Genomic DNA, 23,975 nt, shown 5'->3' with positions numbered 1-23,975 from the left:
TGTGTTTGAACAACCCACAAACTGCATTTTAAATAACCCATGTGGCGAAGTCAGATTCCACCTACATGTTAATGACACAATGTCATCAAATCAATTTAAAACTCTGAAAAAAAAACAAAGTACTGAAGAAACGCAGCAGGTGCAGTATCTGTAAAGTGAAAAACAGGGTTAACATTTCGATCCCAATGACCCTGCGTTTAAAGGAAGAGGTCACAGAAGGAAAAGCCCAGTTTGGGTTCCACTATTGCCACTCAGTTCCTGACCTCATTGCAGCCTTCGTTCAAACATGGACAAAAGAGCTGAATTCCAGACAGGAGGTGAGAGTAACAACCCTGCATTCGACTGTGTGTGGCTTCAAGGAGCCCTAACAAAACTGGAATCAATGGATATCATGGGCAAACTCTCCGGTGGTTGGTATCATACCTCACACAATAGAAGATGGTCATGGTTGTTGGACGTCAGTTATCTCAGCTCCAGGACACCTCCCAGAGTAGTGTCCTAAGGGCAACCGTCTTCAGCTGCTTCCTTTCCTCCATCACAAGGTCAGACTTTGGGATGTTCGCAGATGATTGCACAATATTCAGCATGATTCATGACTCCTCAGACCGTGAAGCAGTCCACGTTCAAACGCAACAAGATCCAGACAATGTCCAGGCTTAAGCTGACAAGTGGCAAATAACATTCATGCCACACAAATGCCAGGCTATGACCATCACAAATAAGAGACAACATAACCACTGTCCCTTGAGACTCAATGGTGTTTGCATCACTGAATCACCAACTATTGACATCCTGGGGGTTACTGTTGACCAGAAACTCAACTGGACTCACCACATAAACACAGTAGCTACTGCAGCGAGTAACACCTCCTGACTCCCCAAAGCCTATCCACCATCTACAAAAGGTACAAGTCAGGAGTGTGATGGAATACTCCCAGTTTGCCTGGATGAGTGCAGCCCTAACAACACTCAAGACCATCCAGGACAAAGTAACTGGCTCAATTAGCAACACATTCACAAACATCCACTCCCTATACCACCAAAGCTCAGGAGCAGCAGTGTGTACTATCTATAAAGATAGAGTGCAGAAATTCACCAAAGACCCTCAGACAGCAACCCTGCACTGCCCGGTTCTACCTCCTTCCCAAGATCCACAAGCCTGACCACTCTGGCCGACCCATTGTCTTAGCATGCTCCTGCCCCACTGAACTCATCTCTACCTACCTCAACACTGTCCTATTCCCTAGTCCAGGAACTCCCCACATACGTTCAAGACACCACCCACGCCCTCCACCTCCTCCAAGACTGCCGTTTCCCCGGCCCCCAACGCCTCATCTTCACCATGGATATCCAATCCCTCTACTCCTCCATCCACCATGACCAGGGCCTCCAAGCCCTCCGTTTTTTTCCTCTCCAGACGTCCCCAATAGTACCCTTCCACCGACACTCTCATTCGTTTGGCCGAACTGGTCCTCACCCTTAACAATTTCTCCTTCGAATCCTCCCACTTCCTCCAGACCAAAGGGGTAGCCATGGGCACACATATGGGCCCCAGCTATGCCTGTCTCTTTGTTGGCTACGTAGAGCAGTTGATCTTCCATAATTACACAGGCACCACTCCCCACCTCTTCCTCTGCTACATTGATGACTGCATTGGCGCCACCTCGTGCTCCTGCGAGGAGGTTGAGCAATTCATCAACTTCACCAACACATTCCACCCTGACCTTAAATTTACCTGGACCATCTCTGACACCTCCCTCCCCTTCCTGGACCTCTCCATCTCCATTAATGACGACCGACTTGACATGACATTTTTTTTTAAACACACCCACCGACTCCCATAGCTACCTGGATTACACCTCTTCCCACCCTACCTCTTGCAAAAATGCCATCCCGCATTCCCAATTCCTCCGCCTCTGCCGTATCTGCTCCCAGGAGGACCAGTTCCACCACAGAACACACCAGATGGCCTCCTTCTTTAGAGACTGCATTTTCCCTTCCTATGTGGTTAAAGATGCCCTCCAACGCATCTTGTCCACATCCCACACCTCCGCCCTCAGATCCCACCCCTCCAACATTAACAAGGACAGAACGGCCCTGGTGCTCACCTTCCACCCTACCAACCTTCACATAAACCAAATCATCCGCCGACATTTCTGCCTCCTCCAAAAAGAACCCACCACCAGAGATATATTTCCCTCCCCACCGCTTTCCGCCTTCTGCAAAGACCGTTCCCTCCGTGACTACCTGGTCAATTCCACGCCCCCCTACAACCCACCCTCCCATCCTGGCACCTTCCCCTGCCACCGCAGGAACTGCAAAACCTGCGCCCACACCTCCTCCCTCACCTCCATCCAAGGCCCTAAAGGAGCCTTCCAAATCCATCAAAGTTTTACCTGCACATCCACTAATATCATTTATTGTATCCGTTGCTCCCGATGCGGTCTCCTCTACATTGGGGAGACTGGGCGCCTCCTAGCAGAGCGCTTTAGGGAATATCTCCGGGACACCCGCACCAATCAACCACACCGCCCCGTGGCCCAACATTTCAACTCCCCCTCCCACTCTGCCGAGGACATGGAGATCCTGGGCCTCCTTCACCACCGCTCTCTCACCACCAGATGCCTGGAGGAAGAACGCCTCATCTTCCGCCTCGGAACACTTCAACCCCAGGGCATCAATGTGGACTTCAACAGTTTCCTCATTTCCCCTTTCCCCCACCTCACCCTAGTTCCAAACTTCCAGCTCAGCACTGTCCCCATGACTTGTCCGGACTTGTCCTACCTGCCTATCTCCTTTTCCACCTATCCACTCCACCCTCACCTCCTTGACCTATCACCTCCATCCCCTCCCCCACTCACCTATTGTACGCCATGCTACTTTCTCCCCACCCCCACCCTCCTCTAGCTTATCTCTCCATGCTTCAGGCTCTCTACCTTTATTCCTGATGAAGGGTTTTGCCCGAAACGTCGATTTCACTGCTCCTTGGATGCTGCCTGAACTGCTGTGCTCTTCCAGCACCACTAATCCAGCACTTTCCAAATGCACAACCAGATCCATCTAGAAGGACAAGGGCAGCAGATATATGGGAATATGACCACCTTCAAATTTTCCTGCAAGCCACTCACCATCCTAACTGGGAAATACATAGCTAAAAATCACACAATACCAGATTATAGTCCAACAGGTTTATTTGGAAGGTAAAGCTTTCAGAGCACTGCTCCTTCATCAGATGGCTAGTGGGGCGGGATCATAGGACACAGAATTTATACCAAAAGATCATCGTGTCATACAGCTGGTGTTGTATATTCAACAAACCTAGATTGCTGTTTAAGTAATTCATCTTTTAGAATGAGTTGCAGGTTTTGATTCATTAATATGTAAATCTCAGAACTTCTTTCAAGTCACATTCCCGAGATGACTTGAGGTTTTAGATTTAAAAAATGACATTTCAGCTCATTAAAGGTATGAGGTTAGAATCTGTCTGTATTCCAATCTTGAGCCAGACTGGTTCTATTTCCAAAGTAGGAATTTATAAAATGTGACATGGATTCATTGCCTAGAGCTTGTGTGTTTATAGACCAATATAGAATGTATCTGCAAAGACAAATTCACCCCATAAGCTTATATTTGTGTGCATGTGTATGTGAGCAAGAGATAGTGAGAGTCTGTGTGTGTGTCTGCATCTGTGTGGGAGAGAGGGAGAAGTTTGAGTGTGTGTGTGCATACTCGATAGAGTGTGTGCATCAGCGTGACAGAGTATACGTCTTCGAGAGGGTGATAACGTGGTAAAGAGTGTGGGGTGTGTGTGTGTCTGAGAGAGAGCGCATGTGTACAAGGGAGGGTCTGTCTGAACATGTGAGCATGTAAGTGTGTGTGTGTGCTTGCGTGTGCATCTGCGTGAGAGAGAGAGTGAAAGAGTGAGAGAGTGAGAGTGATTACAGTGTAGGTGGGTCACATGAACCCAAGGTTCCGGTTGAAGCCATCCTCATGGGTATTGAACACACTCACGTAGATCTTCTCTCAGTCAGACACACACACACGCACACACACACTCTCTCTCTCTCATGCACATGCACACAAGTCTATGGGGTGAATTTGTATTTACACAATAGTATCTGCAGATACATTCTATTTTGTTCAAAAAGCACACAATGTATAGGCAGTCAATCCATGTCACATTTTATAAATTCCTACTTTGGAAATAAATCAAGTTTGGCTCTAGATTGGAATACAGACTGTAACCTGACACCTTTAATGCATTGTCTGAACTGAGAGATCACTTTTTTTTGTAAAACCTCAAGTTATCTCAGGAACGTGACTTGAAAGAAGTTCTGAGATTTACATATTAATGAATCGACACCCGCAACCCATTCTAAAAGAGGAAATACTTAACAGCAATCTAGGTTTGTTCAATATATTGCACCAGTTGTACAACACTATTCTGTGTCCTCTGATTCTGCTCCACAGCTACCTGAAGGAGCAGCACTCCGAAAGCTTGTACTTCCAAATAAACCTGTTGGACTATAACCTGGTGTTGTGTGATTTTTAAACTTTGTCCAGCTCAGTCCAACATTGGCACCTCCACATCATGGAAATATATAGCCATTCTTTCAATGTTGCAGGATCAAAATCCTAAAATTCACACCCCAACGGCACTGTGGGTCAACTTACGGCAGATGGACTGCGGCGGTTTAAGAGGGCAGCTCACCATCACCACCTTAAGGGCAACCAATAAATACTGGCCAGCCAGCAACACACACAGGTGGCAGTGAGGGAGTATTTTAATGATAGTGACCACAACACAATAAGTTTTAAGTTTGTTATGGAGAATGAAGAAGGTGCACTCAGAAAGAAAAGGCAAATTTCAATTTAATAAGGCAGCATATGGCCAAAATCGACTGGGAGCAGCTACAGAGGGTAAACGCACAGCAAAACAGTGGGAGGCATTTAGAAAAGAAATGGGGACAGTACAGGCTCAACAAGTCCTCTTTAGGCTGGAATGGAGGAGCAACAGGCCCAGAATACCCTGCATGCCTAGGAATATTCAGAATTGGATAAAAGGAAAGAGAGGTATATCACTGGTATAAAAGGAGCAAGTCAGTAGAGGTCTCGCGGACTATAGAATGTGCAGGGAGTATCCTTAAGAAAGCAATTAGCCGAGTAAAGCGAGGGGCATGAGAAAGTGCTGGCTAGCAAGATTAGGGAGAAGTCCAAGATATTCTACAAGTATATCAAGGTAAAATGAATAACCAGAGAAAGCATAGAGCCCATTAGGGCCCAAGGGAGAAATCAGTGTGTGGAGCCAAAGGCTGTTGGTCAGTGTTAAAGAAGTACTTCACTTCTGTCTTCACTTGGGAAGAGGATGTATGTACAGAAGTCAGGAATGTAGATACAGCAGCTTGGTATAGGGAGTCAGGAGAGATTGGAGGTTTTGGTAGGCTTAAAAGTGGACAAATGCCCAGGTCTGGTGAGTTGCATCCTAGGCTCCTGTAAAAGATGGAGGTGGAAATTACAGGAACCCTGGCCCAAATATCTAATTCCTCTCTAGCCACAGGGCAAATGCCACAGAACAAGGATGGATAACGTGTTCCACTTTTCCAGAAGGGTGGTAGAGATAAACCAGAGAATTATAGACCAGTGAGTCTCGCATCAGTGGTAGGGAATTTACTAAATTATTCTATAAACAACCATGGGTAACCTTCTGCTCTGCAAACTGTTTTGGGTTTTTCAAACAAGCATCAAACCCCAGATTATCTAACCTTCCCTAGCTGCTAATGTCTTAAAGCCACATGATTTCTGCTTCATAGAGAATTGAACGTTACTCCCATATTGAACTGAATCAGTATTGCTGTACACACAGACATCTAATATAACATTTGAATATGATATTGACTTATCCAAAGGCTTTCTATCTGATCACAATTTAATTGACAATTGTAGAAACCATTAAAATATAAAGTAGATAACTTCAACAAAATTGAACAGGAACTTTAAATATACTGTCTTTAAAGATTTAGTACCATTATCACAATGTACTGATGAGGTTTATTTGATTATCAAGAAATTATCTTATCTTCCTGTTACAGTGCACTAGAGCAGCAATTGCCTCATACTTCATATTGATATACTGTATGCAGTTGTACTGAGATGAGTTTTCATGGAATTGGGGAGATTTGATGAGAGGCAAAAATGATGACTGACCTGATTCAGGGATGCCTGATCCCATTCCCAAGGTATCTGATTTTCAGACAAATGCAGAATGAGGTTTGGCAGTAAGCAAAGACATCCATTAGATAGTTGAAACAACTGAGTCCCATGCTAAACAATGGTTAATAGACACCTTTGGCTCGCTGATCTCTTCAGTTAATGACATAATATTTATTTACAGATAATAACAATATTTCAAGTATTATAGTTTCTGCTACTGCTGCTTTCAAAAATTGGAATAATTGATACTTTTATTGCCCTCCAGTGAAAAAGAAGTAGATTTTAAGAAGTAGAAAAATATGAATGAATAACTATGTTTGTAAGGTTGCTGTATATTGTCAATAGGATATGGTAGAGTTCATTGTTTCTATGCAGTGGGTGATTAGACATCGAAAAGTCAAAGCTTGCTATGGTAGTACAAGGGAACGTGGAGATTGTATGGATCGGATAAGGGGAGTGAACAGCTATGAGAGATGAGGGCTAAGGACCTTGCTGTTTTTAATATAACTGAGATGAAGTACCACAGCTCTGAGCCAGGACTCATGAACAGCCCATCTAAGCATGCAGTAGCTCTTGTGGCTGCCTCTGAACGCTTTCCCAGATCAGTTCCACTGACCACAGCCATTTTCGAGATGAGTCCTATTTAGTTTGCATCAATGATTTGGTGTTCTCTCTTCAGAAGCTAGCAGACCTACTGAGCATATTCAACACATTTTGTAATTTTTGATGTTTAGAGATGTATTTATAGAAGAAACATAAAAATAGCATAGAGTTACAACAAATAATTAGGAAAACAAATGGCATGTTGGACTTTATTACAAATGTTTTGGAATACAAGAACAGAGCAGTCTTCTTACAAAGGTTGTTGCAAAACTTAAAACTGTTCAGAAAAGACTTCCAGGGATGTTGCCAGGTTTGGAGGGTTTGAGCAAGAGGGAAAGGCTGAATAGAGTGGAGCTATTTTCCATGGAGTATCAGAGGCTGAGAGGTGACCTTATAGAGGTTCATAAATCATGAGGGGCATGGATAGAGCTGAACAGACAATATCTCCACCCTGGGGATTGGGGGGGGCAGAGTCCTAAACTAGAGGGCATAGGTTTAAAGTGAGAGGGGAAACATTTAAAAGGGATCCAAGGGGCAACTTTTTCACACAGAGAGTGATGCACATATGGAATGAGCTGCAAGAGAAGTGCTGGAGGCTGGTACAATCACAACATTAAAAGGAATCTGGATGGGTATATAAGTAGAAGGGTTGAGAGAGATATGGGCCAAATGCTGGCAAACGGGACTAGATTAATTTAGGATATCTGTGTAATTGTATGATTCTAGGACTCTATGGTTCTAATTATGAACAACTTTGCTGAGATTATATCTACAATACTGAGTGTAATTTTGGCCTTGATATTCAAGGAAGGATATCCTTGCATTGGAGGCAGTAGAGCAAAGATTCATGAGAATGGGCAAATTGTCCGATAATGAGAGGCTGAGCAAACTAGCTTTCTGTTCTCTAGATATTAGAAGAATGAAGACAACTTAATTGAAGCATCCAAGGTTCTGATAGGAATTGACAGATGGATACTAAGAGGTTGTACCTATGGTTGGGGAATCTTGAAAGGGGGGGGGCAATTGTGTTAGACTGAGGAGAAATATATTCGCTCAAAGTATTGTGAATTCCCTATCCCAGACAGTTGTAGATAAGTTATTATTTAAAACTGAGATAAACAGATTTTCAGATCGCTCAGGCAATTATGGGATGTGTGAAGTTGGCAGGAATGTGGACATGGAGCCCAAGCTGAGCAGTGCACATTCAATGGGGAGTATAGTCTTCTTCTTCGTCTACTATTTGACCAGAGGTGTTCCACTGGGATTGCTACTGGGTTCGCTGTTGCTGGTCATTTGTATAAACGATTTGGATGAGAATTTAGGAGGCACGGTTAGTAAGTTTGTGGATGACACCAAAATTGGTGGTATAGTGGACAGTGAAGGTGGTTATTTAAGATTACAAAGAGACCTTGATCAATTGGGTCAATGAGCTGAGGAGTGACAGATGAAGCTTAATGCGAAATATTGCAAATATGTGCAGGACTTATACAATTAATGGTAGGGCCAGGGTGGTGTTGTAGAACAGAGCGATCTAGGGGTTCAAGCTACATAATTCATTGAAATTTGCTTCCCATGTAGACAGGGTGGTTAAGAAGGCATTTTGCACACTTATCCTCATTGCCGCGACCTTGAGTAAATGAGTTTGGATATCACGTTCAGTTTACAGGACATTGGTGTGATCTCTTCTGGAGTACTATGTGCAGTTCTGGTAGCACTGTAATAGGAAGGATATTATTAAATAGGATAGGGTTCAGAAAAGATTTACCAGGACGTTGCTGGGAACGGATAGGCTGGAATTTTTCTCAATGGAGTTTGAGAGGTGACCTTACAGAGGTTTATTAAATCATGAAGGGCATAGATAAGGTAAAATGCAAGGGTCTTTTCTTGGGGGTGGTAGAGTTCAAAACTAAGGGGTTTATTTGATTTGATTTATTGTAGCCACATGTCCCTAAATATAATGAAAGCTTTGGTTTTGTGAGCAATAAAGGCAGATCAAAGTAAACAAGGACATACAGAATATAGAGTGCTTAGACACAGAATGAGGCATACAGGTTACACTGCGCAGGAGGTATGCAAAGCAAGATCAACATTAACAAGATCAATGTTACTTGAAGAAAGAAAGTCCATTCATCAGTCCACTAACAGCAGGGAAGCTGTTCTTGTTCATGCATGTTCAGGCTCCTATATCTTCTGCCTGACGGAAAAGGTTGTAGGAGAATATTCCCGGGGTGGGAGGGGTCCTTGATGATGTCAGCAGTCTTTCTGCAGCAGCGGGAAGTGTAAATTGAGTCTGTGGCTGTGAGGTTGGCTTCCATGATGCTCTGGGCTGTGCACTCAACTTTCTGTAGTTTAGAATTAGAATCCCTACAGTGCGGAAACAGGCCATTTGGCCCAACAGGTCCACACTGACCCTCTGAAGGGTAACCCACCCAGACCCATTCCCCCTACCCTATATTTACTCCTGACTAACACACCCAACCTACACATCCCTGAACACTACGGGCAATTTAGCACAGCCAATTCGCCTAACCTGCACATCTTTGGACTGTGGGAGGAAACCAGAGCACCCAGAGGAAACCCATGCAGACACGGGGAGAATGTGCAAACTCCACACAGACAGTCGCCCGAGGCTGGAATTGAACCTGGGTCCCTGGTGCTGTGAGACAGCAGTGCTAACCACTGAGCCACCGTGCAGCTCTTACAGCCCTGGGAAGAGCAGTTGCTGTACCAGGCCATTATGCACCCAGGCAATATGCTTTCTATGGTTCATCAGTAAAAGTTGGTGAGGGTCTTTATGGACATGCTGAGCTTCCTAAGCTGCCTGAACAGACACTGTTGTGTCTTCTTAACTGTTGCATCTACGTGGGGGAACCAGAACAGATTGTCGGGTTATTGTCACTTCTAGGAACTTGTTGCTCTCAACCCCAGCTCCATTGATGTAATTAGGGGTGTGTTCTCCCCCTTCCTTTCCAAAGTCAATGATCAGTTCTTTACTTTTGCCAACATTAAGACAGGGGTTGTAATCATTGCACTACAACACCAAGCCTTATATCTCCTTTCTGTGTTCTGACTAGTCATTGTTTGATATCTATCTTACCATGGTGGTGTCATCAGCAAACTCATAGATGGTGTCCGTTTGAAATATTGAAGTGTGAGAACAAAGATTTAAAAAAAGGACAAGGGACAAGTTTTTTTATTTTACAGATGGGGTGGTTAGTATGGAAATGAACAGCCAGGGAAACTGATGGATACAGATACAGTTACAACATTTAAAAAAAACAGTTGGATAAGTACATGAATAGCAAAAAGTTTGTAGGGATATGGGCCAAACTCACAAATCGGATTGTTTGGTTTTAGGAATATGGTCAGCATGGACTAGTTGGACCGACGGGTTTGTTTCCATACTCTAGGACTCTATGGTTTTTACCTTTTTATGGGAGGGAAATCCTTGAAAAGGAGGGGCTTAGTTGTGGCAAGCAGCAGCCTGTTGTATTGTTCTAGAAATGTGGCTACACATGAGTAAGTTAGAAATAAACCATACACAACCTCTAAAGGTTGCAGGTTAGGCTGCTAGAGATCCAGTTGTTGAGCGAGTTGCGAAGATTTGTAGCTTAGATTGAGGTTCTGGATATAGGTTTGCTCACTGAGCTGGAAGGTTCATTTCCAGACATTTCGTCACCCTACTAGGTAACATCTTCAGTGGGCCTCAGGCAAAGCTCTGTACATGATTCCTGCTTTCTATTTATATGTTTGGGTTTCTTTGGGTTGTTGATGTCATTTCCTATGGTGATGTCATTTCCAGCTCTTTTTCTCATGGGGTGGTAGATGGGGTCTAAGTCGATGTGTTTGTTGGTACAGTTCCGGTTGGAATGCCATGCTTCGAGGAATTCTCGTGCGTGTCTCTATTTGGCTTGTCCGAAGATGGATGCGTTGTCCCAAAGTGGTGTCCTTCCTTATCTGTATGTAAGGATACTCGTGAGAGGGGGTCATGTTGTTTTGTGGCTAGTTGGTGTTCATGTATCCTGGTGGCTAGTTTCTGCCTGTTTGTCCAATGTAGTGTTTGTTACAGTTCTTGCACAGTATTTTGTAAATTAAGTTAGTTTTGCTTGTTGTCTGTATAGGGTCTTTCAAGTTCATTAGATGCTGTTTTAGTATGTTGGTGGGTTTGTGGGCTACCATGATGCCAAGGGGTCTGAGTAGTTTTGCAGTCATTTCCGAGATGTCTTTGATGTAGGGGAGAGAAATTAGGGTTTCTGGACGTGCTTTGTTCTGGACGAAAAAAAAACACATCCAGAAACCCTAGCCACTCTCCCCCACATCAAAGACATCTCGGAAATGACTACCAGATTACTCAGACCCCTTGGCATCATGATAGCCCACAAACCCACCAACACACTAAAAACAGCAGCTAATGAACTTGAAAGACCCTATACAGACAACAAGCAAAACTAACTTAATTTACAAATATTACACTGGACAAACAGGCAGAAACTAGCCACCAGGATACATGAACACCAACTAGCCACAAAACAACATGACCCCCTCTCACGAGTATCCTTACATACAGATAAGGAAGGACACCACTTTGGGACAACACATCCATCTTAGGACAAGCCAAACAGAGACACGTATGAGAATTCCTCGAGGCATGGCATTCCAACCAGAACTGTACCAACAAACACATCAAATTAGACCCCATCTACCACCCCCTGAGAAAAAGTGAATGACATCACCAGAGGAAGTGACAACAACCCAAAGAAACCCAAACATATAAATAGAAAGCAGGAATCATGTACAGTGCTTTGCCTGAGGCCCACTGAAGATGTTACCTAGTAGGGTGACGAAACGTCTGGAAATGAACCTTCCAGCTCAGTGAACAAACCTATATCCAGATCCAGTTGTTGAATTTGGTCACAATACCCTGAAATTGATGTTACATCCTTGATTACCATCTCAGAGAAGATATTATAAAATTAGGAGATTGCTTTCAAAGAACCTTGTTTGCCTATGGTTGAGGAATAAATTGACATTGCAGCAAAATTAATTTGTTATTAAGCTGCCAATTGTTCCTGTAGACCATGTCACATCTAATGGCCAATGACAAAACAACTGTAAATGGAATCTACACAGCCCATGCCGAGAAAGTTGGGAAAATTGGGTGAGCTTTCCAACAAGGAGTTTCAATGGCAAGATGAGATTCTTGCTAGTGGGCGGCAAGAGGCCTATTTGTATGTATTAGCACAAATTATCTCAATATCACTGAATCTCATTTCGTTATTATACAGTTTCTGATCTCCCATCCACTGGGACAGAAACTAGATGGTGACATAAAAAGTCACAGCAGATACCTATGACTTGCACTCACCACTTGCTCCTTTGGACTTCCATCCTGGGCACCACATATTATCATCTCAGGACAGGTTATGGGGCAGTGACTGCACACATAGCCCATCCGTAGACATTGGCATCCAATATGTACCAGCCTCACCCCATATCTTCATGATGTATCTCCAATCCAATTTCCTTATGTTTTGACACCTCAGTGTTGCACTTCAGATTACACTGCTATCTTTCATTGCAATGCTGCTGCCAAGATACTTTGTGCAGAGAGACAGTAGCCCATCTCATGGGCTGGCTCAGGGAGCACCTCAGGACTAATCATACCTTTCTTATCCCTCACTCATTATGTGCCTTCTTCAATGCTCACAGATACGCTGGCTTGCCTATTGGCACTTTGACCCTCAGCTGCATCTTTAAAACCAACTTGCCATGCAGGTTAGCTCAAACAGGCAGCCCAGCAGCTTGTCATGATTGTCAGCAGTAATCAGACAAGGGGGTGGGCATGTGGCAATACAGCACTATCCCATGTCAATCTCACACATACAGCATGCGCCAGCCATCTCATGGCAAACACATGGCATGGCTGTTTGATGCACACGCATCAAAAGTCGAAGGAATGCTATCCTCAATCATGTAGAGGTGGTCTTCCATCAGCCAGCGGAGTTCACACTTCTGTAAGTCAAGGGCATTGTGTGATCACCGTCCATGACGGTGAAGTCAGGAAGTGGGGGGAGACAATAGGACATGGAGATCTGCTAGGCGGGTGTAGAATTAATCAGGTGGTCACAACCACTGCGGCCTTGATGGGGTGGGGGAGCTGCGTGCAGCACAACAGCGGGTAGGACTAAACTGTAGGGACTGAGCTTGGAGGTTGAGAACAGCAGTTGTAATTCCAGGTGGTATGGAGAAACATGCGTGGGATTGGTAGTGACATGCTGACCAAGGGGTAATGGAGATGGGTTGTGGTAGGGTAGGGGATACCTTGACTATCAGGCTGACTATGAACCTCATTGTACCAAATATAACCAGTGTTGCCTTCCAAATGTAATTGATTTCGAGAAGCGAACTTCAAATGGAAAATGGCTGTGACCAGACGCAGAGTGGGCAGAGTTAGTGTCTTCTTTCTGTTCCACACATCAGATCCACTTCTGAGAGATGGGAAGCCCTTCAAGGGGCAACTGTATCAATCATGTACTTGCAGCGTACAGGCTGAAGGGATCTGTAATCATAACATTGTGTATGTGAAATGTGTGCAGAGTCCAACTGTGTGAGGTACAAATGTTGGTCTCAAAACAAACAAGACTATGTCATTGGTCATTGTAGATTAAAGGTAGCCTTCTCTGTGAAGCAGAAATAATCACAGATGAAGGTAAAATCTTCACCTGTAGGCATAAAATGTAAAGCAAATGCAAGTTCCACTAGGCTGCACAGGGACATGGAATTGAATCCTCTCACCTTGAACTGCAAATATTCTGCAACATGCTCAGATATGCAATGATCCTTTTCTTGGGCGATGTGGGCTGGAAGGAGGCGCCAGCCCTCATGTAGCACTTGTAATCTCCTACAGTCTCATTGTGACTGCACCCTTTGATCTCTGTCTCAGTGTTGAAAACATTTTGTGAAAGGGATTCTGTACAGAGTTCTCTGAGCTGATGGCTTGTTCTGATCCACTGAGAGAACTGTCAGGCTACTTTTCCATATTTAAAATGACGGAATTGGAAAAAATCGTAAACTGTTGGTTTTAAACAGCTGTTAAAAGAGCTCCCAGTACTGGATACAGCTTGTGAGAGATATTCACATGGTGGTCTGCCCACCTATGTGAGTATGAATGAGAAAACAAGACAAAACTGGAAATTGGCTGTGGTAGTCTGGATTTTCGAGAGACCTGTGGCATTGCTTCCCTTTATTTGCTTTAACGTTCATATGCAAGTCCACTGTGGTCTCTTAAGATGGAATATAATATTTCAAAGAGTAGGGTCTAACTGTGCTCCTGCTTGAACAGACAGATGTCCTTCTTGCTGCACGTGGAAAAAGGTTTCAAGGAGTCACTCAACGTTGACAGTTTTCCCTCACTCCAATCAGTCCAAATGATGAGCTCCAGCTCCATGTGAGTGGCAGCAGTTTAAGTGGATGGGCACATGTTGCCCTTTCTCAGACAATCACTGTAGTTGCTCACCATCATCTCTAAATTGAAATAAATTTTGCTTTAAAATTAAGTGCCCTGGAATTCAAGAGGGAAAAAAAAATCTATTTTTCAGCTGCAGAGTCTGTATCGACAATGACCACCTTTATCTAAATAGTGTTTTAATGTAATTACTATTCCAAGGCTTTGACCGTACCATCATCAAACAATGTGTGATGCTGAGCTCCATGAGGAGATATCAGATCAGATGTCCAAAGGTTTGGTGAAAAAGGTGGGTTTTCAAAAAGGTGTTAAAGTAGGAACATGAGCTCTGGTACACAAAGGGGGAGGGAGGGGTTTTCTAGAGTTTGGACAACTGAAGACACGACCACTAATAGCAGAGCAATTATGATTGGGAATGCACAAAAAGAGTCTGCAGAGAAGCACAGATACCTCTGAGTTGTGGGGCTGGAGGAGATTGTAAAGAGCTAGGATGCAGAGTGATTTGAAAATGTGAATGACAATTTCAAAATCAAGATGGTGCTGGGTGAGGAGCTAACTAAATCGCCGAGCATAGAAGTGATAGGGGATCAAGACTTGTTGTAAGCAAAAGGTCTAGATGACCTCATTTACAGAGAGTAGAATGTGGGAGACCAACTAGGAGTGCATTGAATTAGTGTTAAGGCATGGAGGAGCTGAGGCAGGAGCAATGGTGAATGATATTACGGGTGTCTAGATAAATGCCATGAATATAAGGTCTGAAGCTTATGTGACTTATTTGCCTGTGTTGGCAGGAAGGTGGATAGAGTCAGTAATTAAAAAGGAACTTTGAGCCAAGACTAAAAGCATTCAGTAGGTCAAGCAGCATCCAAGGAACAGGAGAATCGACGTTTCGGGCATAAGCCCTTCTTCAGGATTCCTAAAGAAGGGCTTATGCCCAAAACGTCGATTCTCCTGTTCCTTGGATGCTGCCTGACCTGCTGCGCTTTTCCAGCAACACATTTTCAGCTCTTATCTCCAGCATCTGCAGTCCTCACTTTCTCCCCGAAGATTTTAACCTACTGCGAATCCTCTTACAAGGATGCCTTCCTTGAAGAAGCTCTCTTCCTCCCTCTACAAGGATTTCAGTGAGTCCCTCTCTCACTGCACACCCCAGGTCATCTCCTCTGCACAGAAGGATTCCTGAAGAAGGGCTTATGCCCGAATCGTCGATTCTCCTGTTCCTTGGATGCTGCCTGATCTGCTGCGCTTTTCCAGCAACACATTTTCAGCTCTGACCTCCAGCATCTGCAATCTTCACTTTCTCCTAAAAGCATTCAGTAGTTAGTCTTCACTCTTCCCAATATTTAATTTGAAGAAATGTTTGCTCATCCAGCACTGGAAGTTGGATAAGTAGCCTGATAATTTAACAACATTGAAGAATTGAGAGAAGTGGTGGTGAGATTGAGCTGGCTGTCAGAGTACATGTTTAAACGAAGGCTGTGCTTTTGCTTGCTATCACGGAGAGGCAGCACATTGATCATAAACAGCCAGATGACAGTGGAGAGTTGTTGCATGATGATAGTGGTAAACCATTCACATCATACAAGAATGAAGAGTTTACTTTTACCACAGTCACTGAGGATGTTACTTACAACTTTAATATGACCCCCATCTAGAATATTGCATTTAATTTGAGCTCCAAACTTCATTAAATGTATGGAAGGGGTGCATGAGTAATTCAGAAATGTACCAACGTTTGGAAGGTTAAGTTATGAAAGGGTAGAATATGTCATGTAGACTTGCCTTCAGTAAAAGGAAGTGTGTTGATTTAATTCACCTATTTAAAATGTTGAAGGAATTTGGGAGGCTAAATATAATTGTTTCCTCTGATGGTTGGAACTCTGGTACAAGATGCCATAATTTTAAAACTAGAGCTAGATCTTTCAAGAGTGAAAGTGCATCTTTAAAAAAGATTATCATGGAAATTCAACATTCATTCCTCAAAAGAATGTGAACGCCAGGTCAGCTAAAATGCTCAGAACTGAGACTGATACTTTACTGTTAGGTCAAAGTATTAGGAGATATTAGAGCAAGGCAGATGAATGTAAATCAGCCACAGTCATGGCAGAATAATATTGAGGGGTTGAATGACCTCCTGCTCTAAGGATAGTGCCAGAGAACTCTTGTACATTATGGATAATTTTCAAATCTAAAAAAAAATCTAAATTTAAAAGCTTGATGTGATTATTAAGTACAAGAAATTATTTAAGAGATAGACACAATGGATTGGTCAAAGCTGAATTCATAAACCTGGTTAATTGTTTTAACATCATGTATTATTGAATGCCTCAATTAAAATAATCAGACAACATCCTAGCTTAAAAATGATATGCATGTTTTGAATTTAGAGAAGAGAAACACTGGAGAATATGATAACCAGGCATCAAATTAAGGCATGATAAAGGCATGTCAATCAATGGCCAATAGTCACTGTTAGCAGCAGTGGGGCAGGAAGGTGAAATTTGAATCAGTCTGTTGGTTGGATCCTTGCCCCTTTTCAGCAGAGGATTTTGTTGAATGCTGCTATTGTGTCTGCTTCCACCACCACCTCTGGCAATGTGTTCCAGGCACTCACCAATCTTTGTGAGAAAAACCTGCTTTGCACATTTTTTTTAAACATCTCCCCCACACGTTGAACCTGTGTCCCCGAGTAATTGACCCCTCCATTCTGGAAAAAGCCTCACTTTCCACTCTATCTGTGCAATTCACAAACTTCTATCAGCTTGCCCCTCAATCTCCTGTGTGCCAGTGAAAACAAACCCAGCCTATCCAACCTCTCTTCATAGCTACAATGCCCCATAACAGGCAACATCGTGGTAAACCTTTTCTGCACACTCTCCAAAGCATCCACATCCTTCTAGTAGTGTGGTGACCAGAACTGTAAGCAAGGGGGTGTCATCACTTACTGCGCTGTGATCCTCTGACCAAAGACTGGACCATTGATAAAGTGAGGCTAAGCAATAATGAGAGTCAACTGGGAACTCATCATTGCCTTGAGAGAATCTCACCACACTGCTTGAGAAAATAATCCAAGATTTAACGAGATGATCTCAACATTGAGATAGGGTCCACTGAACATTTTGCCCAATTTTAGTACTCATCTCACCACAGCCACATCACTCAGACCCTGAGAACATGTAGCCCATTACGTTTTGTTTTTGGCTAATCCAGAGATTTGTCAGTGTTTTTTTTGAGGGTCCCTAATAACAAAGGTCCAGTTGGATTTCTCACTGCATCTTAACAACTCACATCATTAATTATCTGTCCTGCTTGCATTGTGTCTCTTTCACCTATCTCTGTCCCATCTTTCCTCAACATGCACCAGCACTAATAACTATGTCACCCACTGTAATGTCACTAATTTCCCCCTGTTCCTCATTACAGGAGAAGACAACTCATGACAGGACAGGCCCATATGGCTGGAGGGCACCTGACGTCAATGTTCTCGCCCCCATGAAGAGAGAATTCATGCCCTCACAGACCAATACCACTCCTAAACCACCTAATGACTAAGCACAACTCCTTATTCCACTGCTACGCTTCCATTAGCGCCCAGTGTCACTTTCAGTCATTGCATATCATTTCTTAAGATTGGCTGCATCGCCTTCTCTCTTTTTTGTCTTGCAAATTCTGTCAGACTATCTAGCTATGGAAGAATCACCCTCCTCATCCTCTGAAGACAAGAGTACTGAAGCTTCAGGGGAAAAATCAGCAAGGCTGACTCCCCACCAGGTTGATACTGACACCTTGGTGGGAAGTGCAGGCACAGAGAGGGTGGGTATACAATGTGATGAGCACTTCCCTGCAAGAGCTCTACAGCTTGCCAGGGAAGACATGGCCAAGGAGTTGGCACTCAGAACACTGTCAGAGACCAGGCTCAGCCCCAGGCAGGAGACAATTCTGTGGTGTTGGCAATCAGGGACTTCATCCATACGCACAGGGAGGAACAGGAGCTACAAGCAAATATAAGAGACATAACAGTTCTCATTGCCCAGTGCAGTGAGTCATGTGACCACCTGGCTGTCTCCATGGACGCAGCAAAGGTAGGGATGTGTGAGCATGTTGATTGGCACAAAGTGAGCAAGTACTAAGAAAGCAAGCAAGCATCCCTACAATACAGCTTGGTCCTGTCAATGAGCTGTTTCCTTCCCTCTTAGTGTCCTCAGTGCAGTCGCACAATGCTAGTTGGTGTACCCTGCAATGCAAGTCTGTGTGTCCAGAACACATTGCTGGTCGTAGTATAAATGCCAGTATGCTCATGATCGGTTGATTGGTTCCATTGCCAATGGTCATGGAGGAGGAGTGCATTTGGCTGGTGCCCATGTACCATTCCCTAAGATGATGTTGACTCCTGTCCAATAATGGAAGGTATCTGGAGCAAGCAGCAAGCTGAATCTGCCAAGTATACACTCTGGCTTCTTTGCCAGATTTCTCTGACATTTAGATTGCTTGCTAAGATGGAAGGGTGAATATTAATGAGGCAAGTTGTGGTACCTAATAAGGTATCTAACATTTGGTAATCACCATCAATTGGCATCTTGCTGATGCCTAGCACAAATCTCACCTCACCGTTTATGAAAAGCATTTACTGTAATACAGAGCAAGATGAACTCAACCTAGAGATGGACCTTTCCAGACTTCCTGTCTGACTCTGCCTCACATCTCGATAAAGCCTGCATTGCTCAGACTCCTATAAGCTTATGCTCTACGTCTGCTAGAGCAGACAAAAGGCTAGGTGTTCTGTGGTAAAATGACTCACTTCTTTCATTCTGAACCCCTCTCCTTCAACACTCAACAAATCAGAAGTGTGGTGGAATGTTCCTTACCTGCCTGGATTGGGCAGCTGCAACAATATTCAACAAATTCAACATGACCTAGAATAAAGCAGTCTACCTAATTGACACCCCATCCATCAGCTTAAAACATTCACTCTATGCACCACTGATATGATTACCGTCTGCATGTACAATTTCCAGTTCAGAAGGTCATCTTTAGCGGTACTTCCCAAACCCTTGAGCTCTATTGTCTCGAATGACAAGGGCAGCAGATGAATGGAAACACCATAATCTCCAGGTTTCACTGCAAATCACACACTATCTAACATAAACTTGTGTTGATGTTTCTTCATCATTCCAGGATCTACTTTAAGAAGTATTTAGACAGGCACTTGCAATGCCAAGGCATATATTGGCAAAGTGGCAGAAAATGAGAGTAGAATAGTTAGGTGGTTGTTTTTGACTGGTGCAGACGTAATGGGCTGAAGGGCTTTTTATGTGCAATAGACTTCTGTGGTGTTATGAAACTAACATCCTGGAACTGCCTGTAACACTGCACTGTGGGAGTACCTTCAATAAAAGGACTGCAGTGGATCAAAAAGAACAATCTTCTCAAGGGCAATCAGGGAGGTGTAATAAACATCAACCTTACCTGCAGCATCTACATCTCACAGATGAGTATTAATATATGTTTTACTTCATAAGTAAAAAGAAACTTCACAACTTAGAATTTGCAAATAACAAAGATACACAAGCTTAGTTTCAATTATTATGCAACTATATAAGGTCAGAAGACTATCGTAACCTTCATACACTTTGTAACTGGGCAATTGCATTTTGTAGCTCGGGAGAAGCAAGAGAGAATCCAAGGGAAACATATTCTTATATTTACTGTAACAGTTCATTCATTAAATTATAATCAGGGGTCCAAAAGCAGATTGTGCGCCATTAACATACTTGATTAATCGAAAATACCAATTTATTCAACAGTAATTTATAATTTATTGTTTTTCATTTTTCTTCTTGAACGTTAGCGTAAATTGATTTTACTTTTCTTCATTTAGGTAAATCACATTTGTATATTGGTTATAATCTTGCACTAAAATTTATTTTTCAGAACAACTTTGCCTGTTATGTATTGATAAGTTTTCTCAGTCAAAATTGATTAATTCCACCCAATAATGCTGCAGTGAACAGGAATGTGATACAATTATTTTAAACAATTATCCACAATCATTTGAGAATCATACCACCTTTGAGCTGGTTAATGAATTACATTTGTAGATATAAAGTCCGGTATTACTGTATAATGATGAGGAACTGACTCAGCAATGTCATAAAAGAAATACATATGAAATTAATATAAAACTTAATAAATCAAAGTCTCTGTGAGGAATCTGACATTGTCCCTGTAATGTTCTATTGCATTTAATACTCACACATCAGTAAACATAAATGTGTGGATGAGCAAAAACTGAAATGCATTGTATCCAGATTAACACTTTCTGAAACCTAAGCAACAACATATTGATTTTGCAGTCAACAAGAATAGCAAAAACAAAATATAAGCTCCCACATTATCTGACAGTGAAATTATTTTTTTTTAAGTTCCCTGCCATGATTAAATTCTTAAGGTAGACTCAAATTCCGTCAATGTTTGTGTATGGAGGAAAATGGTCAGGTTATCTGGCATTTTATACTCAGAACAATCCACCTTTTTAAAGTGTATAATAGGCATTTTGAAAATGAATTATCTTACATCACAATAAATGTATTGATGTTTAAAAAGAACCTTCTAAAAGTCAGTTATATCAAAACAAAGTTTTCGTGACAAACACCTCTGTTAGCAATATCTATAAATTTTATAATTAACTGACTAATTGTATATCATTATTTGCTTGTTTTAAGAATCCATAGAATGACAGTGGTCCAAATCAAATTGTTCATTTAATTAAGCATTGGTTGCCATGATGGAAATTCCATTTAAGTAACAAGACTGAGGGCTTATCAGCCTCAATGTAACATTAGTTCAATTATTTGGAAATGATGTAATGGAAGAATGGGTATAACACAACATCTGTGCAGGTGCAGTCTACTCATCATTCACAACAGGGCAAGAGGTGTCATGGCAACATAACAACTCAAATACAGGAGGGCACAAAGACACTGGGCCAGAAAGGTGAGCAGCAACTGAGAAACATTCCCAATAAATAGGAGTGGAGAACTGATTAGCATAATGAAAAGGAGAGATCTACCACAAATGCTTCAATCTCTAATAAAACATTACAATACTGATATTGTCAAGCAATTGTGGCTGGACAGCATGCAGCAAAAGCTAATTTGTGATATACACTTAATTTTATTATTTCAGTTCAAGCTAACAATAAATGTCACTTAAAAATATGTTTGCTTTCAAAAACAAATGAGTGTCTGTGGCTTTCTAGAATGCTGCTTCAGCTCAGAGATCACTTGAACAATTTTTGTTTTGCATTGATCTTTCTTGACAAGACACCTATACAATGAAGAGGGAAATCCCGGCCTTGGAGTGAAATACCATTGCCAGATATGAAGTGCTTATGTTAAATAAGAGCTTTGTGTGTATTGATGTAATAGTCATCTAACAGTGTGTAATGTTTCGGCCAAAATAAAATGTTTTTTTTCATATTGTGACTGCTGCCTTGTAGGGGAAGTATGGTTCAGAGAGCTGGAAAACACAGGCTTGTTGCTCTGCAGTGCAGTGTGGAAGGTTGTAAAGACTCATGAGAGTTACAGGAGCACTTTGGGTATATCCCCTCCTCCGTCTGGAGTATTCCTCCACAGCAATCAATATTAAAAAGGAAGAAAGCAGCAAGTACAAACCGCTTGTTACTGAAAACTCAAGTAAACCACTGCTTCCCCACCCCCCAGTCCTAGTCTTATCTCAATAAAAAGGAAATAGATACAATTTATTGAGAATCTACAACTGCCTTTACATTTATTATGTGTCCAAAAATAGAGCATTTATTAAGCCTTGTAACGATATTTCAAACGCAGACATGTATTTTTCAATGACACTGAAGCTATTTCTCCAAGAATACAATTTTAGTGAGTGCTTTTTTGTTGCGCTATTGCTTAGCAGGGAACACTGCTCACGACGTTGTGCTAAGCTGCCTTGAACGATCAGACCCAGGGGTACCTACCAGTCGGTGTGAGGTTCATCAATGACGAGGAGAATTTTGGCTTTCTTGGCAGCGCCGGTGGATGTTTGCTCCACCAATCCGGCAGCCGCAGCAGCCGTAGTTTGCTTGACAGCATTTGAGATGGAGCTGAAGAAGCTGCTTCCGGTAGACTGGCTCGACTGCCTCCTTTCTGGGGTGGGGGAAACCGGCGGAGGGGGCTGAGGGGGATCTGGACGCTGCAGGTCAGTCATGTATCCATTTGGCAAATTAGCAATAAAGCTGCTGTCAGAGAGCCTCCGGCGCAGAAAGTTCATCATTTGTGCAGAATCTTACGGTGGAACCTGGAGCACCAAAAAAAAAACAGAAAGGCTGGGCGCCAAGCAGTTGGACAGGGGAGTTTCAGAAGCGAACCTGCGTAATGAGCAAGCTCCTGTGCGATGTCTTTATATCTGTGTCTGTCAAGCGTGCTCAGCTGGAGAATCAGATCCGCACATATGCTGACGTTTCCCTGGCACAGCTGCTGAGCCTGTAGTCACAGAGCCGATGCCTTTGCTCTCCTCTGCCTTCCTTGACTGAAGCCTTGCTCAGACCCAGCCACTGCCTGATTAGCAGTCAAATGCAAACTGCATCCTCTGTCACGATCCAGAACGCTCCGAGTGATGTGCTCTTGAATGTTATAGGTGGCATGGAGTTGTCACATGGCAGCCAGTCAATCCCCTGCATAAATATTCAGATAAAAGGTGGGACATAGACCACACTTCTTGCTGACTTTTTAGTCCTGCTTTTTAGTTGCAGGGCATTAAAGAAAGCTGAACAGATTAAATTTATATGTATATCGTCACTGGACAAACAGATGTGCCACAATGTGTTTTATTTATAGCTTTCCAATAACCGTGGCTAACAAATGCACTCAGCAACCTCTCAATATGCAACGCCTTTGAATTTCGTTCCAAAGGTTATTCTCAGGCACAGCTAAATTGCATTATTTTACCAGTAAGATTTCAATAATATGTTTTCTCTGCAATGCCCTTATGTTACAGTAATCAATAGATGAATAATCCATTAAATATAGTCAAAGAGCATTTTAAAAATTTTTGTTCTTTAATAATTATCCTTTCAAGCATACTACACAATCATTCAGCTTCAGAACAGGTCAGAGTTTAGACTTGTATAAATGTTCCCAAATAAATATGAAAATAATAAGTAATTTGCTTTTGGAATTTCATGTTCATTTTTGTCACCATAGAAAACAGTGATTTAACACTTTGGGAGCGAGTAAATAGGAAAATGTGATGCAGTGATATGTAGCTCCTGTCATGTTTTTGTCGTCAGATCTTCCCCTGTTGTAGAGTTTTTGATAACTAATGATGTTGATAAATTGCTTGCTGTTTGACTCCTCACTGTGTGTTCTACCCTACGATTCCTGCCAGATTATTTTCTATAACCAACACACAATTTAACATTATGAAGTAGAATTGCAGAAGTGTACACATCCAGAGAAGGGGGCTTGTTCCCTGTGTTTTCTGAATGAAGCAAACCACTGCAACCTTGTCACATTTGTACTGAAAGCCTGGAAGTGTGAGGAGCCCTCTCAGGTTGCAAAAATTATTGTGGATGAGAAAACACAGGTATTTTGTGTATGTGAAACTTCCCTTGAAAATTCAGTTTGCAGAATCCAACATAATTATAAAGTATGGGGGCTTGAAAATCTGGGGTGATGCTGGTA

General features: G+C 42.6%; 1 protein-coding gene across 1 annotated transcript in view; it reads right to left on the bottom strand.

Annotated features, from left to right (window-relative positions):
• Nucleotides 1-23,259, bottom strand: part of syn2b (synapsin IIb) — a 412,919-nt gene extending 389,660 nt beyond the window's left edge. Inside the window, exon 1 of the mRNA XM_043707946.2 lies at nt 22,271-23,259. Within this exon, the coding sequence (XP_043563881.2) occupies nt 22,271-22,566 (296 nt within the window). The 5' untranslated portion in view covers nt 22,567-23,259. The remainder of the gene's footprint in view (nt 1-22,270) is intronic.
• Between the last annotated feature and the right edge of the window lie 716 nt (nt 23,260-23,975).

Source organism: Chiloscyllium plagiosum, unplaced genomic scaffold (assembly GCF_037043375.1).
Source record: "Chiloscyllium plagiosum isolate Xiang-an unplaced genomic scaffold, Cpla_swu_hap1 HiC_scaffold_14, whole genome shotgun sequence".
Lineage (NCBI taxonomy): Eukaryota > Metazoa > Chordata > Chondrichthyes > Orectolobiformes > Hemiscylliidae > Chiloscyllium > Chiloscyllium plagiosum.
Note: the sequence above shows the minus strand (reverse complement) of the source record. Positions and strands in the feature narration are given on the sequence as shown.